Raw genomic sequence first — 19800 nt, forward strand, 5'->3', positions numbered from 1 at the left:
ATATACTTATATTTATTTATTTTATTTTTTTAAGTGCTCTACAATACACAAAAACCCACTTGCTGAATTTCTTATTTAAAAGCATTAAATAATTATAGTGAGTGCAAAAAAAAATCAAATTTGCTACGAAAAAACCTTAAATATATAAATATTAAAAACCTTTAAAGCAGACACACTAATATTTTGTCAGTGATATTATAAAGTGCAGTGATAATGTGCCTTTCTGCTCCATGTCTCTAGAACTTCCTGACCTGGTTTGAAGGCTTTTAATGCGACAGAGCATGTCTAGGTGTCCTGCTGAGTACTGCTCGATGACGTCCTTCACATCATACGGGCGTAACGTCTCCTTGAACTTCTTCTTAGCCACATGGAATTTCATAATCCTGCACAAATATATGGACGTGTGAAAAACACAAAAAACAAAAACACCTTTAAGGCTGATTGTAACTAGAGATGCATGTAATTGCTAAAATCGACCAGTAGATGGCAGCAGAAACCTTAAAATCTCCAGCGTGAAAGTTCATTTTTTAGGGTTTACACATACAGAAAAATTAAAACTCATATACTTTCAGGAGTATTTAATGTGAGCAATGACGAACAAGATGAGTGACTCAAGTGTAATTTTCTACCCCCCTACCCCCTTTATTTGTAATGTTAAGATGCGGCTAGTGAATAATATTGATACAAGTAAGGTTATCTATGTTCTTAGTCCTTTTAGACTCCCGGATGGTTTCTGCTTATTTCTACTTGTCTATTTTGTTCACAGGGTAAATGAAAACAGTCATGACAGACGAGTCTCTATAACAACAGTCCTGACAGATGAGGGGGGCGTCCAGTCCTCAACTTGAAACCCTGGGAAAGCACCAGGCTCTGGCTGCCCATGGAGTGGACCTGCTGAGTAGAGGGTAGATGGTACAGAGTGTACGTCTGTGTATCTATGTCTTCAAGAGAAGAAGACTGAAAAGCTTTGATAAATGCTTAAATGTAGTTAAGTGTCAAACCAATAGCTTGTTTTTCTTTCATTTTAGTTTGATTTATCTGCCAGATTCACAGCCATCTTAAGTAAATATTTACCAGATTATTCTACATTTTGTTTTTGATCTTTGATTTAGTACAGGGATATGAGGACAAGCACATTCACCATTTTGCAGTTGCACAAAAAAACTTGCTGACACCTTTCTGTCATAGTAAACAGTCTTCTCATTGGTGGCAAAGTACTCATGGTACTCATGAGTACTCCAAGTACTCTTGCTTCAGCTGCTGGCCACCGGTTGTCCATTTTTAGCTCTCTTTGACGGAGTAATGAGCAAAAACTTTTGGGGCTTCCCTAAATTGTTGTTTTGCTTCTAATTATTATTATTATTTATTTTATTGTAAACTTTGTAAATTATTCAAAACGGAGGTTGTCTACAGTTTGCGCCACCTATCCATAAATTAATATTTCTGATGAGAAAAAAAAAAAAAAAAACACATTTCAAAAGGACTTTCTAATGTGAATATTAAAAAAATAAAACCGAATAAAATAAAATAAAAAACAAACAATCTCCCTCCCCCCAGCATTAACTTATATAAATGGGCAAAGCATCTCCACCTCATTTTGTTGTTCAAAATTAAAGCCAACGGATCTGGTTGAAGGGCTGCCATGTTGTGTTTTTGGAACCGCAGTCTGCACACTGAAAATATGAGACTTTAGTTTGCATTTAAACAATCCTGATGTTACTTGACCTTTCTTTAAAGAACAAAATCATTAATCACAGCTAAACAAGTTATAGAAAAAGAAATGTTTGAGCACATATAATCAGTCAAATTCAACACAAGAAAAGAGAATATCTGAAATATATTTTTCACTTTCAAAAAAGGGCCTAAATCATTAGTTTACATGGAGGGGGCGGGGCTTAAAACTTGAACTGGAACCAGCTGCATGTCCGCTATCACTTAGTGCTCTAGAAACAAACAAATACGAATAATTTTTTTGTTTTATTCTAATAATGTCTAACTGTGATGTAGAGCTAAAGTAGTTAATACTTTTAGAGGAAATTGTAAACAATACTGAGACAGAAAAATAAGTTTTGTTGTAATCGTCAAGTTTAGCCTGTTTATTCTCTGTATTATGCAATTATTTTGTATGTCATTGCCACTGAGTGGTGTTTTGTGTATTTATTAATGTTATTTAATTAAGGCGAAATGTTTCAGCACCAAAAAAAAAAAGAAACTGTCCAGATGACCTGACTGAAAAATGTTGGATTGTATACTTGCATTATTGAGCATGGACTTTGTTGTTTTCAACCAGTTTGACACGACTGTCAACAAGGAAGAGGGCCGGCAATGGAGGAGGGGCGTACCAAAGAGACCATCTTAGCACCAACAGAACTGGTTTGTTCCACTTTGGAGTAAGCTGTTTGGGGGGAAAATCAGTTTTGTGTTGTGTGTTTCCTTGACTGATGAAGCCTTCTGGATGGAAGGCAAAACGTTTCAGCACAAAAAAAAGAAACTGTCCAGATGACCTGACTGAAAAATGTTGGATTGTATACCTGGATTATTGAGCATGGACTTTATTGTTTTTTAATTCATTTTTTTGTGTGTGATTTTATTGAATTTATGAGAATAATAAACAAAACAGTTTGATGAACATAAATTTGTGTTTCAGTACCAACAAAGTGTCATTATCTGAATTTTTAGCATATAGCAGCTGAAGGATGTGAACTCGGCAGCACGTTGGCGCAACTGGTAGAGCTGCTGCCTCTCAGCGAGCAGGTCCCTGGTTCAAACCCCGGTCCAGGGGCCTTTCTGGGTGGAGTTTGCATGTTCTCTCCGTGCATGCGTGGGTTTTCTCCGGGTACTCCGGTTTCCTCCCACAGACCATAAACATGCATGTTAGGCTGGTTGGTAACTCTAAATTGTCCCTAGGTGTGAGTGAGAGAGAGAATGGTTGTTTGTCTCGTTTGTCTCTATGTGGCCCTGCGATGGACTTGCGACCCGTCCAGGGTGTACCCCGCCCCTCGCACAGTGATTGCTGGACATGGGCACCAGCGACCCCCGTGACCCAAAATGGAACAAACGGGTAAAGATAATGGATGGAGGATGTGAACTCAGGATATGTGTCAGGTCTTTGCTAGATATTTATTTTTTCTCAGTCATAAATACAAAACTTGAAGATATTGGGTTTTTTTGTTTTCTTTAGGGCTGACACTTCTTCTTTGCCGTGCACATCGTGCTCTTCACATGCCCTGCACTGTCAGGTGAAAAACTTGAATTAAAAGAATAACTAAAAAAAAAAAAAAACTAAAAAATGAAAACAGTCTAAATCTTGGAAAACTTTTAAATACTTCTACAAAGTCCGGGGAATTGCTGTTCAATACCACTACAAAGGAATACCCCCCCCCCCCAAAAAACAAACAAAAAAAAAAACATCTCCAAGAAGCAAAATATAGATGGTTTTAAAACCTTTGCACAGTTCTGTATGTCTGAATAATTGTTGACATTAAAAACCCAATACTGTATACCAAAAGTCAATTATTTTGTAAAACTTTAACCTTCCAAATAGAAATACTCCTCTAATGAGGAGTTGAAATGTTTTATTTCCCAGTAAAACTGAAGAAGATGAAAAGAAGCAATGAAGTGACAGAATCATTTGGCACCAGCTTGTGTCTGGATAAGAGCAGAATCTGGTGAGACTCCACTCACCCCTCATAAATAAACATGTTTTACTCATCTAGTATAAAATGTAAATGAACTGTTTACTGGAAAATAGATACATATAAAAATATTGAAATATTGAGCTGATCTATTACTACGAACAAAAAAATTCTCACAACCAACAATAAACTGTCAATATCGCCACTAAATATCAATGAACTTGAGGTAAAAAAATAAAAATCACAATTAATGAATCAATAAGCTGCCCTTATCTCAGTTCCAACAGGCCAGATATACAAAAACAATCAGAAAGGAAAAGGGGGTCAGTGGAATTAATATCAGGAATCTTTATTCCTCATGTTTTGTCATGATTTCAAAATAGATGCAAAGAACTGCAAATATATATCCATCCATGCATTAGCTTTTACCCGCTTCTTCCACTTTTGGGTCACGGGGGTCACCGGTGCCCATGTCCAGCAATCACAGTGCGAGGGGCGGAGTACACCCTGGACAGGTCGCAAGTCCATCACATAGAGACAAACAACCATTCACTCTCTCACTCACACCTAGGGACAATTCAGAGTTACCAATCAGCCTAACATGCATGTTTTTGGTCTGTGGGAGGAAATCGGAGTACCCGGAGAAAACCCACGCATGCACGGAGAGAACATGCAAACTCCACCCAGGAAGGCCCCCGGACCGGGATTTGAACCGGCAACCTTCTCGCTGAGAGGCAGCGGCTCTACCAGTTGCGCCACCGTGCTTCCCTATATACATATATATATGCATACATATACATATATATACACATATATGTATATGTATATACATATATACATTGATGAACATAAATTTGTGTTTCAATACCAACAAAGTGTCGTTATCTGAATTTTTGGCATATACCAGCTGAAGGATGTGAACTCAGGATATGTGTCAGGTATTTGTATATATATGGGAGTTATGGAAGCCCAGATTTCCTTTATGCTTGCAGTCAGCTCTTCTTTGTTGTTGGGTCTGGTGCTCCTCATTTTCCTCTTGAGAATACCTCAAAGATTCTTAATGGGGTTTAGGTCCGGCGAGTTGGCTGGCCAGTCAAGCACTGTGGCATGGGCATCAAACCAGGTTTTGGTGCTTCTGGCAGCACGGTCAGAGGCCAGGTCCTGCTGGAAGATGAAATCTGTATCTCCATACAGATCCTCAGCAGAAGGAATCATGAAGTCCTCTAAAACATTCTGGTAGACTGTTGTGGTGACCTTGGGTTTAAGAAAGCAGAGTTTACCAACACCTGCACTGACATGACTGACTGTGGATATTTCACACTGGACCTCAAGCAGTATGGGCTCTGTTCCTCACACTTCTTCCTCCAAACACTTGGGACCTTGATTTCTGAATGAAAGGCACACTTTACTTTCATCGGAAAAGAGTTGGCTCAGGTTCAGAAGTGGCTTGACCCAAGGAACCCGACAGTTGTAGCCCATCTCCCGGATGCACTTGAATGTGGTGGTTTTTGGAGCTATGAGTCCCGCCTCATTCCACTGTTTCTGGATCTCTGCCAGATTCTGGAATCTTCTCTGTTTGATAATCTGCTGAAGTCCACAGTCATCTCTTTTGCTGGTGCATCTTATCCTGCCACATTTTGCCCTTCCACTAGACTTTCCATTGATATGCTTGGACACAGCACTCTGTGAACAGCCAGCCTCCTTAGCTATGAACTTTTGTGGCTTACCCATCCTATGGAGGGTATCAATGATGGTCTTCTGGCCAGTTGTTATGTCTGCAGTCTTCCCCATATTGAATTGAACTGAGACAATTGAACAAAACTGAAGCAATTTAACGACACCTGGAGAAACCTGTGCAGGTGCTTTGAGTTTAGTAGATGATTAGTGTGTCACACTCAGTTTAAAACATTCATGCCCTGCAAAATTTGGGCTGGTTTCTCCACAGTATTTTATTTTTTTGAATTCCTGTTTGCGTGGGTTTCATGAGCTGGAAGCCGAAATCATAATAAACATATAAATACATAAAATAGTGTAAATTGTGGGCCCTGAATCTATCATCTATTAAAGATTAACTTTTTGAATGGTGGAAATTAAACAACTTTTCCATGATATTCTATTTTTTTGGAAAGATAAACTTTGCAACTTTTCTAAGTCCTTGAAAGTTTGGATGATTTGAAAATGATTTTATTGATTTGTTTATTAATTTTTGTAATACCAGCAGCATACCTGACGGCTCTGATGACAGCCTTTAGTGGCGCCGAAAGATCTTCCACCGTCACGTCACAATGGCAGCCTTTCTCATCAAAGGAATCGTCTGTGGTCATGCCTGCGTCCACTGTAAGAGACAGAACGTTGCTTCATCAATCAACGCAGGCCCGTGGAAAATTGTTTCCAGTCTTAAAACTCGTAAAACTCATTTTTCTGCATGAATCTTTACAGGAAATTTCAAGAATGTTTTAGGCTGATACAATTTTGGCCTTTAGGATGTGAAAATTTATATCCTGCTTGAATAAAAACACTTGGAATGAGGGACTTATCATTTCAACTTTATAAAATATTAGAAAAAATCTAAAGTGTGTATGACCTTTATACATTCACTGATTATGAAATTGGACAGTATGGACAGAAAAATAAAGACAAGTCAAAATAACACTTAGTCAGTATGTAGTGCATGTAAAATTTTATAAGAATTAGCTCAAACTAATGAAAAAGGAAGATATGAGGAAAAAAAAACTGCAGTCCAGGTAAAGCGGTCATTGATTTTTTTTTCTTGTAGAATTTACTGAGAGTTGTAAAGAATAAACACTCAGGCACTTCTTCATATATAATCTCTTGGTTCACAAGAAACACTTGTTTTTTTTTATCAAAGAGAAAAAAATAAAGGAGAGATTGAAAAAGAAAAAAAGGTTTCATGAAAATATATGACTTGGGTCTGCAGATATACTTCACTGGGTTAAACAATTAAACACATGTGTAACATTTAGTATACTGAGAACAAGGTCAAAATTACAGAGCGCATGATGGTATTAAGGAAGTTTAGCTGATCTTATACTAAAATTTGACACAATGTAAAACAATACAGTTTTATATTCATTATTCTCTTTCAGAGGAAAAGTTGTATTGGACTTCACTCTGCTTCAATAGCTGCTTTTACAAAAAATAAAAAAAGAAAGAAAGAAACTTAGTGGGATATTTAAACCATAGACTGTAAACAAAATATACACATCGACCCAGAACCCTGAAATTGAAGCCAGAACATGACCAGCTCTTCTAGTACAGGTTTTATGTCTCGCCCCCTCTGCCCCCCCCCCCCCCCCCCCACCAAAAAAAAAAAGGGTATTAAAAAAACATGTAATGTTTTTTTCAGGTTTCTTGCTGATAGTTTTGACCATGCTCATGTATGTTTAAATGATATTTTTTCTAAGAATTTTAGCTGTAATTTCCTGATGCATGCACAATAATCCAGGTAGAAAAATCCAAAAAAGTTCAATCTGGTCCTCTGGACACTAGAAGACAAAACAAAAAAATGTAGAAACGTTTCGTCTCTCATTCGAAAGACTTCCTCAGTCTGAGGTGCTGTTTTCAGCTCAGTCTCTTAAATAGCACCTTCTCAGGGTGGATCAACCAGTTTGCTGCTGACAACCAAAACCAGCTGCTCACATGGTCAAGAAGGACCATCAGCCTAACAATGGATCATTAGCACACTGATGGCTGTTTACTATTCACAGGGGGTTGAGTGATACTAGCAATCACAGCATTGTAAGACGGGGACAGTTGAACCCGGAGGCCTCCACCCCTGTTTAATGATGGACGATTTATTTTCACAAAGATGGCCTCCTTTACTCCTCTCTCAAACCATCGTTCCTCTCTGTCCAGGGTGTGAACATCTTAATCCCTGAAAGAGTGACCGCTGGCCTGGAGATGAGTGTAGACCGCAGAGTCCTGGCCTGATGATGTTGATCGTCTGTGCTGGGCCATCCTTTTGGCCAGTGGCTATTTAGTTTCCCAGATGTAAGACTGATCACAGCCCTCCTGACACTGAACAGCATACACAACATTACTCTGTTTGTGCCGGGGGACTGGATCTTTGGGATGAACCAGTCTTTGCCGTAATGTATTTTGGGGTTTAAAAGCCACTGGGACGTTATGTTTAGAAAATAAACGTCTCAGTTTCTCTGATACTCCCTCAACATACAGAATGACCACTGGTCTGGGTCTGGGTTCCTCCTTTTCACCTGATGGCTGACTGGAGTCCTGTTTGGGTTTCTTCTCTGCTTTCAGGAAGGCCCAGTTAGGATATCCACATTGCTCTAGAGCCTGTTTTGTGTAGGATTTCTCCTTCTGCCTTGCTCCTGAGTTAGTGGGGACGCTGTCTGCTCTGTGATACAGAGTCCTGATGACTCCTAACTTGTGCTCCAAAGGGTGATGGGAGTCAAACTGCAAATACTGGTCTGTGTGGGTGGGTTTGCAGTACACCTCGGTTTGCAAAAGTCCTCTATCAGAGACTGAGACCTCACAGTCCAAGAAAGCCAACCTGCCATTTTTTACATCTTCTCGTGTGAACTTGATGTATTTATCCACAGAGTTGATGTGGTCAGTAAAATGTTGGATTTCTTGAGATTTAATTTTAACCCAGGTGTCGTCAACATACCTGAACCAATGACTTGGTGTCCCTGAAAAGGACGTCAAGGCTCTCTTTTCTACCTCCTCCATGTACAGGTTGGCAACAATAGGAGAAACTGGAGACCCCATAGCACTCCCATGCTTGTGCCTATAATATTGCTCCCCATATGTGAAGTAGGTTTGAATGTCCAGAGGACCAGATTGAACTATTTTGGATTTAGCTGTAATTATTTATTCCATGATGGTTGGGGAGTGGGTGGGTAGGTGGGACTTAAACCGTCTGGTGTACAGACTCAAGTTTTAAAATATTTTTTACAATTGTTTGGTTTGTTTTTACATTTGACACATTAACTCTCAATTTACTGTCTTATTGCAACATCTTCCCAAGCTTTGGTTTCATAAACCAACAAATGGTGAGTCTGGAAACAGAGATCTTGACTGATGTTCGAGTTCAGGCTCACCATCTGGAGCAGCGGTGCGAGTTTGACTCTTCAGCCTCAGCGATGGCCTAAACCGGGTCCGGTCGTTGAAGCTCCAGCTCTTCTGTACTTTGGCGGGGCTCCCACTTATCAGCTCGCTGCTGCCCACCACCTCGTTGCCAGGGGAACAGCGCTGGCGGTCGTTGATGGACGTCTGCCTGCTCTTCATGCTCTGACCTCGAGGACTCGCCATCCGGACCCGCTCCTTAAAGCTCAACTTCTGACTGATGTGGTAGAAGACAAAAAAAAAATAGATGGGGAGAGAGGGTGGGGAGTGATGGAGAAACTGAGTTAAAGATAAAGGGACAGAGAAGTAGTGTTTTCTTCAGGGTGGGGTTCAGCGGGACACAAGAAAAAAAGGAAAGAAAAGGGATGCTGCCAACAAGCATTTTCCCTCAAGAGCTCAGAGTGCAGACAAAGGCTGATGTTCTTGTCTTTTCCTTTAGACCGAATCACATCTATCTAACTGACATGAACAGAACACTAAGTGGGACCGCCCGTCACGCCACCAAAACAAGCCGTCAGAGAGAAACCACACCTGAACAGCTGATGGTGCATTCATCTTTCAGACCAGACCTAATGAGATTTTTAAAGGTGATATGAGACTCATGAGAACATTAACACATCATCACCACACTCATTTAAAGACTAAACAAATGATCCCAGTATTAAAACGAAGCTTGTTAAAACCTCACCATGATGTTTTCCACTGCACAATTTAATTTCATACCCCTAACTACTTTAAATCTTGGAACCTTGGCATGCTTTACAAAAAAATTGGCAAATATGTATTATGCACTCTTTCTGCTTTGCTTCTAACTCACGGTGTTACTGCTACAGCCTCATTCTTAATCTTTAATCTTCTTATTTTTGTCTTGGGGTATGTTACTCTATTATTATAAAAAAGGTTCATAATATCAACCTTTTAAGATTAAAAAAAGAAAAAAGAGTTTTTCCACCGCAGGGTCAGATGTTTGTGCAAATGAAAAATAAAAAAAAAACTGTTTCATTGCCGTAGATGACTCCAAACCAGCACAAAGACCAGCATGCAATGCAGCACAAACGAAGAATGCAGGATTCAAACACACTTAAATGCCCTAAATTTACTACTTTTTCAAATCACTGTCTCACCTGATTGTCAATGTTTCAGTTCTCTGTGAGCAAAAGAAACAAGATCCATCCATCCATCCATTATCTTTACCCGTTTATTCCATTTTGGGTCACGGGGGTCGCTGGTGCCCATGTCCAGCAATCACTGTGCGAGGGGCGGGGTACACCCTGGACGGGTCGCAAGTCCATCACAGGGCCACATAGAGACAAACGAGACAAACAACCATTCACATCTAGGGACAATTTAGAGTTACCAATCAGCCTAACATGCATGTTTTTGGTCTGTGGGAGGAAACCGGAGTACCCGGAGAAAACCCACGCATGCACGGAGAGAACATGCAAACTCCACCCAGAAAGGCCCCTGGACTGGGGTTTGAACCAAGGACCTTCTCGCTGAGAGGCAGCAGCTCTACCAGTTGCGCCACCGTGCTGCCCGGTAGAAACAAGATCTCTGATTGTAATTAATGATTGTTGCAAATCCATAGCTGTGGTCTACTTACTGCCCCAAAACCATTCTTACAACGCATGCTCACCAGTGTTCAAGAAGGAATTCTCACAGGTGTTTAAAACTAAATCAAAACTAAAATAAATACAAACTGTTCAACAGATTGATGAGATATTTCCCTCCCTGGTGGCTTAATAAAAAGAGCAGGGTAGCAGTAATGTAGGAAGCATGCAGTAAAGTCAAATATACATCTGTACTTTAAAAGGCATTTTACATTCTGTGTAGAGTAGAAAACCTGAGGGAGATTGGAGACTGTAAGTTTGTGGCAGGGGAGAGCGTGGCCAGACAACATCGGATGGTTGTATGTAGAATGACTGTTGTTGTTAAGAAGAGAAAAAAAAGAGTAAAATCAGAGAAGAAGACCAAATGGTGGAAGCTGAAGAAGGAAGAATTTTATGAGAAATTCAGGGAGGAGCTGTTAAAGGCTCTGGGTGGCAAGAAAGAGCTTCCAAATGACTGGGTTTACAGCAATTGTAATTATAGAGACAGGTAGGAAGGTACTTGGTGTGTCTTCTGGACAGAGAATGGATGATAATGAAACCTGGTGGTGGAATAGTGAAGTGCAGGACGTTGTTCAAAGAAGAAATATGACAGTGAGAGGACTGAAGAGAGGAAACAGGAATAGAAGGAGATTGGATGCAGAGCAAAGAGGGAGGTAGCTAAGGCAAAGCAGAATGTGTATGATGAGGTGGATGGGAGACTGGACACTAAAGAGGGCGAAAAGGACTTGTACCAATTGGCAAGGCAGAGCAATCAGGCTGGAAAGAATGTGCAGCAGATTAGACTTGTTAAAAATAGGAATGGTAATGTTCTAACAAGTGAGGAGAGTGTGACGGGAAGATGGAAGGAGTACTTTAAGGAGCTAATGAATGAAGGGAATGAAAGAGAAAGAAGAGTAGAGGTCATAGAAACTGTGGACCAGGAAGTGGGAAAGATTAGTGAGAGTGAATTCCGGAAAGCTCTGAAAAGAATGAAGAAGGGGAAGTCAGTAGGACCTGATGACATACTAGTGGAGGTTTGGAAATGTCTTGGAGAGATGGCAGAGAGGTTTTTGACCCAAATATTCAATGGCAAATATGAGGGTGAGAAAAGGCCTGAGGAATGGAAAAGAAGTGTGCTGGTGCCCATTTATACGAACAAGGATGATGTACAAAATTGTAGCAACTACAGGGGAATTAAGTTGATGAACCACATGAAGATCTGGGAGACAGTTGTGGAAGCTAGACTTAGATGGGAGGTGACTATTTGTGAGCATCAGTATGGTTTCATGCCAAGAAAGAGCACCACATATGCCATCTCTGCTTTGAGAATGCTGATGGAGAAGTAGAGAGAGTCAGAAAGAACTCCATTGTGTCTTTGTGGATTTAGAAAAAGCATATGACAGAGTGCCAAGAGAGGAGGTGTGGTAGGGCATGAGGAAATCTGGAGCGGCAGAAACGTATGTTAGACTGGTACAGGACATGTATGAGGACAGCAGGACAGTGATTAGATGTGCTGTAGGAGTGACAGATAGCTTCAAGGTGGAGGTGGGATTGCATCAAGGTTCAGCTCTGATCCCCTTCTTGTTTGCTCTGGTGATGGACCGACTATCAGATGAGGTCAGACAAGAATCCCCGTGGACTATGATGTTTGCAGATGACATTGTGATATGTGGTGAGAACAGGGAACAAGTGGAAGAGAACTTGGGAGAGGTGGAGGTATTCACTTGAAAGAAGAAGTATGAAAGTCAGCTGTAGACAGACAGAGTACATGTGTATGAATGAGAGGGAGGCCGGTGGAACAGTGAGGATACAAGGAGCAGAGGTCACAAAGGTGGAGGACTTCAAGTACTTGGGGTCCACTGTCCAGGAAAATGGAGAGTGTGGTAAAGAAGTGAAAAAGATAGTCCAGGCAGGATGGAGTAAATAGAGAAAAGTTTCAGGATTGATTTGTGACAAAAGGGTGTCAGCAAAGGTCAAAGAAAAAGTTTATAAGACAGTGGTGAGACCAGCTAAGTTATATGGTCTGGAGACAGTGGCATTGAAAAAAAGACAGGAGAAAGAACTGGAATTGGCAGAAATGAAGATGTTGAGGTTCTCCTTAGGTGTGACAAGGATGAATAAGATTAGGAATGAGATCATCAGAGGTACAGCACAGGTTGAACAACTAGGAGATAAAGTTAAAGAGGCAAGACTGAGATGGTTTGGACATGTCCAGAGGAGGGACAGTGGGTATATTTGTAGAAGGATGTTAGAAATGCAGCTGCCAGGAAAAAGACAAAGAGAAAGTCCAAAGAGGAGATATATGGATGCAGTTAGAGAGGACACGGAGGTAGTTGGAGTGAGGACAGAAGATGCAGAGGACAGATTGGAATGGTGGAGGATGACTGTGGAGACCCCTGAAGATGGAAAAGCCGAAAGGAGAAGAAGAAGATTTTAAAATGCATCTTAAAGTTTACAAATATTACATGTTGTTGCAGTGGTTCCCAAACTTTAGCTACTGACCCACAAAATAATAATGACAAGGTCCCATAGTATATACAATTATCACTAATAACCCTATTAAACAAGGGTAAAAGACATGTCTAAACAGCCATCATTTTAATAATTGATGACTTCTATTTTTAATAGCTGTAATAAATATGGTAGGAATATAGCAAACACTCATTTATCATTCTAACTTGATATCTGGGGATCATCTAAGGACTCCTGCATGATGTTTCAGGACCCATAATGTGGTCCTGACCTCAACTTTAGGAACAATTGTGTTACTAGATAAGAGGCTCAGATATAGTCCAGCAACAAGAAGCAATTTTGATTTCATTTTCTCAAGCTAATCCCCAAAATGTTGACTATTTTTGAAAAGTTGAGATACTTTATGAATAATTCCCCTAGCGGTACAAACGCTCAACAGGTACAAGATGCTTCTGATGCACAGGGTCAAAAACAGCATGGAAATGTAAAATATATTTACAAGAGTAAACAAAAAAAGGAATAAACAATACAAAAAAATATATATGTATACACTAAAGGGGAATTAAAATTTTATATTTAAAAATTTTACTCTAAATGTTTCCCAGAGAAAACAAGCTTATTGTTTATACTGTATACAAGGCAAAGTGCCTTGCTAAGGAATCTTTTTTCCCAAATTAAAGGAGATTAGGATGTCAAATCTGATCTCAAAAGTTAATAATTCATTTCAAAACAATTTTACACTCAGTTTGGATTGAATTCCCCTTTAACTTGTAACAAAGAAACAAGGTTTGAACAGCATTCAACAGGCAGCAGGCAGCTACAGTCTCAAATGAAATCCTTCACAGGATTGGCATCACTGAAAGGGGGATTGGGGGGTCGATTCTCTTTTTGTTTTTTCTCCATGCTATTAGTGAGTCCTTCCAATATGGACGGATGCCAGGGCAGGGAGGGTGCTGCTGCACGTACCTCCTATATTTCCAAGAATACTTTCTGAAGAGACTCCCATTATTTTGAGCCTTACTAAAGAAAGAGGGGAGTAGAAAAGGGAAGAGAGAAGAACAGAGTAGGTGAAGAGGAGCTGAGTGGTGGATGGATAAAATCTTTGCTGTCAACACTGATAGACCATCACCACTCTGAGGAGGGCAGGGGACACAATTCAAAAAGAAATGGGTAAACATGATTGAAGAAGGACCCACCTGAGCTCAGGTTTCTGTCAATTCTTAAGAAACATCACCTCTACATCTACATCTATGTCTGCCAGCAATTATTGAATGTGCCCATAAACTGGTTAACTTTGGTATTCAACCTGGGTCAATATGGTTGCCACGTAAAATAAAAAACCCACAAAATATCTAAATCTCAATATAACTTTTCTGATGTTTATTTAAAATTTGATGTGGTAGTAGCTGAGACTGATCACCAATTCCTTTTCCTCACTCGCTCTCGTGCAAGACGGATGCTTTTCTGCCCTCTCCCGTCCTCCTCCTGCATTTTTTGCTCTTTGTCTTGTGTATCGGAGCTTCTATTTACACATCTTCTGAATCGTAAACTACTGTCATGGATCTGGTCAGCTGGACTTTCAACGTAATCGATAAAATCTTTTCAACAAAGCGACAGGGTCCTGGAGAAACCTCAAGCCCCGCTGAGACACACACGACAGGGTACGTCATGGATCTGCGGGGGGTTTGGAAGCAGATGCGCCTTTCCGTATTGTCTCAGGAGGACGTCAAAGATGTTTATATCATTTGAATCTTGATATCAGGGTTTCTACTTTTTGGCACTGGCGGATACCTATGTTATCGGCTATTAAAGAAGACAGCAGCAGCAGTTTTGGCCATGGTAAAGCTGCCGACCCTGTGTGAAGGTTTGGTTTGTGCTTTGAGCACCCAAAATCAGCTGATTTACGAGCTAAACCATAAGATGAAAGCAATTTGTGAGCATCGCAAGCCACTCATGGCTTCTGGAACTCGCCAGCATGTTGGGCATGACCTTGGAGGCAGCTAATACGCACAGACCAGTGGAATGCCCACAAATCTGGCCATTTTGGTTTGAAAGTAGCAGCAGAGCTCAAGGCTGATGAGAAATAACAGTTTCAATGAAAAAAATCAACAACTGTGGCTCATCTGAGTCTGACTCTCCCGTTTGGCCTTGAAGCAAGCCGACTTATCATATTTCTCCTGGGATATGTGTAAACTAAGAAGGCTCTATCATCTAACAACTGGTTATTTTTTATATTCAACCCAATTCAAGATGGCTGCCCCAGCCAACTCACCTTAGATAACATACAAATAAGTATATTCCAGTCAGTTCTATAGAAATAGAGCTAAAATGTGGTCTGGTACTAGCTGAAAGGCATACACAACACATAATAGGTGCTAATCATTACTCAAGATATTTACTTGAAACTGCATCGCTAACTGTTGGAGTTGACCCTGTTTGTTTGTTAGCAAAATATGAATCATTGAAGAGAAGTTTCTGAAACTCTCAGATAGTAATCACTGATTATTCCTCTACAACTGATTAACCTTTTGAGCCAATCCACTTTAAGATGGTTGACACAGCAAATCGATATTAGCAAACACAAAATTGACTCTATCTTGATCGTTTTAAAAAATACTGAGCTCAGATTTTGTGTTGAAGCAGCTAAGAATCATTCATGGCATATACTCTGAGTGACATGTTTGTCATAACACATGTGAATGTGCACAACGTTTATTTTCCAGGTTTGAAAATATGGCTACAACTTTAGTAATTTCTCAACAGAAAATGATTTTAGTTTAAAACTTTGGCACAAAAGGCTGTAGGAGAAATGCATCACTTCAAGAAACACCAGGACTTTAATCAGAAATTTTATTTGGTGATATCGTTCCAAATGAAAGCAACCAAAGCGTCAAATACTTTAAAGCAATTTCTGCTCATTGTGTTTATTAGTCACTTCTTTTTTCTCTGTTTTCCACATCACAGACGTGGAATCCAACTTCAACTGTACCACAAAGTGCAACCAAACTCCACACACCCCACCTGTCTGCACCCATAAACTAAGGATTTAACCCCATTATCCCTAATTTCATGTTGCTTTTCACTGCCATCGCACAGCTGACTTACACTCAGCACGACATCCGCAGCAGCACTTTGTGGTGCGCCAAACGTTTACTACTGTTGGTGTTTACAAGTCTGCCTAAACAAAATTCACAAGTCGTTTTTACAACGGCACCTACCGCCGCCGAGCTGCCGAGAGTCGACGGTCTGCGAAACCACTAACAACGCAGAGCTCCCTCGGTAAAAAGACACACGGAGAAAAGAAACGGTGTCATAAAAGTCTGCGTAATTATGATTTAACAAGTGCAAATTGGACTTGGCTGCAAGAGAAGTTTCTAAGAAAAGAAAACACGATGAAATGAGCCTTTTAGACAAGAGCATTTCTGGGGAATACGAGTTGTTGTTGAAGCAACAAAGCCCAATTAAATACCATTGACTTCAATAATGAGAAGCACATTTGTTTGTGTGTTTGGCTGAGAGAGCAAACAAATCCTTTTTTTAAACGTATGTGTGGTTGTGTTGCCTCAGAAGCTACTGGCTCAACACGACGACCCCAAATGTCGACAAAGCAGCGCTGAACTGTAAAAACTACACTAGAATAATTAAACTCACAAACCTCCTTCTGTCATTTACCCCCATCTACCCTCGCTTTTCTCTCCTCTCCCACCCCCTCTGTCTTTTTTCAACTTCAGTCTCCTAAGCTGCACATTTGATGAGTTATACGAACACCATCTCAATGGAAAAAGTGTGTAATGGTACAGACGTGGTACAGACGTCTGTCTTTGAAGGCATGCGAGTGTGAATATATCCCCCTCCCCCAGCACGCACACACAAGAGAAAAGACAACCATTAACACTTTTCTGCCCAGGAGTCAAGTGAAGCGAGAGGAAAGGAGAAAGAATAAAAGATTTAAAAGAGAAAAACGAGATGAAACACGTTGTTTCTTCACTAAATGTCACTGTAAAGTCCCTCGTCTTACTTAATCTATGTGTGACTGAAGTAAAAACATGTCCCTGTTTTTTTATATTTTTTTTATTTTTAAATTGTATTTTTACTCTGTTTAGTTCAGTTCATGGCAATGGAGCAAATGAATGAACGTACCAGTACTTTTTTCCAGTACAAAAACAAAATAAAGTCCTAAACTGTAAATCTTGGTGTTAGGCAGTGGTTTATATCTAAAATAATTCAAATGTGCTATATTGAAGATTTAACGTGAATGTTGCAGCTTTTCTTCTCCTTTTTTATTGTAACGTTTTTAAGAGTGGCACCGCGACACACCAGGTTGTTTCATAACGGTACTTTTCTAGTCATAGTACTTGTTTTTTACACAATACAACAAAAACAAGAAAACAACTTGTGCCCCAGGATCCATTTCTGCTATTCTAGTTTATTTTGAAAGGGTTATAAAGTGGAAACTATGACCACAGGTGAGCTCAGCTTTATTGCTAGCGTACACCCACTGGACTGGTGAAAATTAGGGAATATAATACTCTGCAGCTGGACAGATTAGCAGTACGTGTGTTTGATCCTGAAGTCTCAGTTTCATTGAACTGGTTTTTAGCTGCAGGACTTGTGTTTAAAATTTTGAAGAAAAAACATTTATGGACGACTCAAAGTGTGTCTTTGCCTAAAATGACCATTCATATTTTGTAATGATTAATGGCCTACAGTTACACTAATGAAGGAACCAATGATCACTGCATTACAAGCGTCATGGTGTAACTTCTCTTGCTTTTTCAAAGCTATATTTTTGTTACCAACGCTTGAAATCAGTCCTGTTTTCCCTTTACTAGAAAAGGTTTTAACAACAAAAACTAAAAATAACCCAATGATTGACAACATCAGTCAATCAATAAACCAACAAGTTCAAATACATCAGGTGTGTCCCAGCATAATCACAGGAACTGCAATCTATAAATGACTTTCAGTGATACACATCCAAACCAATAAAGAAAAATCAGTCACACTATAGTTTTCTAAATGTGTAATGCATGAGCTAAATAAAAAAAAAACTGACTGAACAACCCAGAAGATGACTTGAAACTAGCTGAAATGTTATCACATGCCATCAACAATCATATGTTTAATGTGTGTGTGTGCATGTGTTACTGCATTTGTAGTATTTAGACGTATGAGCTGAGGGTCATACAAACCTGTATGTAGTCTCTCCCTGCTCTTTCCTTCAGTGGTTAGTGGAATACAAAGGAGGAGACAAAGGGAGAGGAATCAGTCTTCTAGCTAATTAAAACAGCACTACAAAGACGTTTCCACTGATGGATATGGAAGCCATCAAGCCAAGAGAACTTGAGTTACAGTTAGCCAGCGTTTTCTTTTCAAGCACATGCAAGTCACGGCCATGCACAGTCAGGTTAAGCATTAGTTCTGAGTATAGCGTGAGCCCCTATCTGAGAAAGTAGTCGTCACTTCTGGACAAAACAAATGCACATGAAGCATTAAACTACCGCAACTGAAATGTATTGGTGAATTATTTAATGATTTTTTTTTTATTATTACAATGAAAAATTGCCTCATGTTCACATTACTTATTTACAAATATACAAATATATACAAATATATTGATATTCATTCAACCTTTATTTCTACAGTTTAGTCTCATTGAGTCACGAGGACTCATTTACAAACGAGGCCTGTTATATTCCTGATGGAATTGATACAAATAGCACCAGACATGCTACAGCTAGTTGCTATTGCCATTATTTGTGGTTTAAAAAAAAAAAAAAAGAGTTCCATGTAATAAACAAATGAGACATATTAAAGGTTTATAAAAGGGTTTTCACAGACCACTCTGAATTTGTTGTGAATTTATTTTCAGACAGCATTAAATATCTGGTCTTAGCCACACTCTGATTAAATGTTAGTGTCAATCTGAGCCAAATTATGTTATATTTCTCCAAACTAAAGTTGTTCAAAGGACTCTACAACATGTTAGATATTAAATAAAAGTGCAAGTGCAAATGCACTGAAGCACCCTTGTTATTTATATATATATATAATATAGTTTTGTCTGTTTTCCTACCCTGTAGTTTTGATAAAGCAACAGCAAAATGCCTTTACTACTCAAAAAATGAAGATATGATTTGGATGTTGTATTTTGTAGACAATAGTCACAAAAAAACTTTGAGAAGCTTTCTTAGACACAACAATAAGATTTCAGCTAAATGGGTGAGCAAAACAAATATTTACACAATGAATAGAAAGATAATTCAAAGTTTAATTTGGTCACAGAAAGTTGTTCTGAACTAATATTTGATAAATGTAATGATTTGTCCACAATCACAGTTTAGGCTTTATCATTTTTTAAGATATTTCCGTGGGATGTTCAATTGAGAGTTGATGTCGTACAATGTAACTTTTAACCTGTTTTAACTGTTAAAAATTTTGCTAACTATTTTTTTAAACCAATTTTTACGTTATACATTAAAACATAGGGATTTTAGCCTTGTTTCACTTGCGTTTTGTTTTTTCAACTCATCCCATATACAGAAAGTGCACACCCGAGTTACAAAATTTCAATTATATTTTAATGTATTTTTATTTTTCAATTTCTTATCCTTTAATCTTCTTAACTGGAAATAAATGGTCTTTGTAACTAATGTCATATGTCCTACATAAAACAGTAACAACATGAAAACCAACGTGTGTGGCTATCACAGTCTTCTGCTGCTCAGGACTCAAGAACTTCAGAAATACTTTACATCATAAAGTTTTTGCAGAATGGCAATTTATTTGAGACATTTTAAACAGAATGTGTCTGTTTGACCCTTCTAATAAGCTACTAGGGAGTGACAAACACCGGTTTGTGGTTACCATGGTGACCCTAACGAGACACTGCCAGCAACTAGAGCAATTCATTTAATCTTGATTCTCTTTATACTTCTTATACAGTTCATACATCAAAATATAGACACATTTTTCTTAGATTATCATGGAGTTTT

At 39.2% G+C, this 19800-nt stretch overlaps 1 protein-coding gene across 1 annotated transcript in view; it reads right to left on the reverse strand.

The window, feature by feature from the left end:
- Window positions 1-19800, reverse strand: part of kcnq5a (potassium voltage-gated channel, KQT-like subfamily, member 5a) — a 170424-nt gene that overhangs the window by 5766 nt on the left and 144858 nt on the right. The window contains exons 11-15 of the mRNA XM_037697942.1: window positions 17998-18024; window positions 13772-13825; window positions 8720-8961; window positions 5862-5970; window positions 252-383 (exon numbers count right to left, since the gene is read on the reverse strand). Of these exons, the coding sequence (XP_037553870.1) occupies window positions 252-383; window positions 5862-5970; window positions 8720-8961; window positions 13772-13825; window positions 17998-18024 (564 nt within the window). The remainder of the gene's footprint in view (window positions 1-251; window positions 384-5861; window positions 5971-8719; window positions 8962-13771; window positions 13826-17997; window positions 18025-19800) is intronic.

Source organism: Nematolebias whitei, chromosome 1 (assembly GCF_014905685.2).
Source record: "Nematolebias whitei isolate Nwh7 chromosome 1, NemWhi1, whole genome shotgun sequence".
Classification (NCBI taxonomy): domain Eukaryota; kingdom Metazoa; phylum Chordata; class Actinopteri; order Cyprinodontiformes; family Rivulidae; genus Nematolebias; species Nematolebias whitei.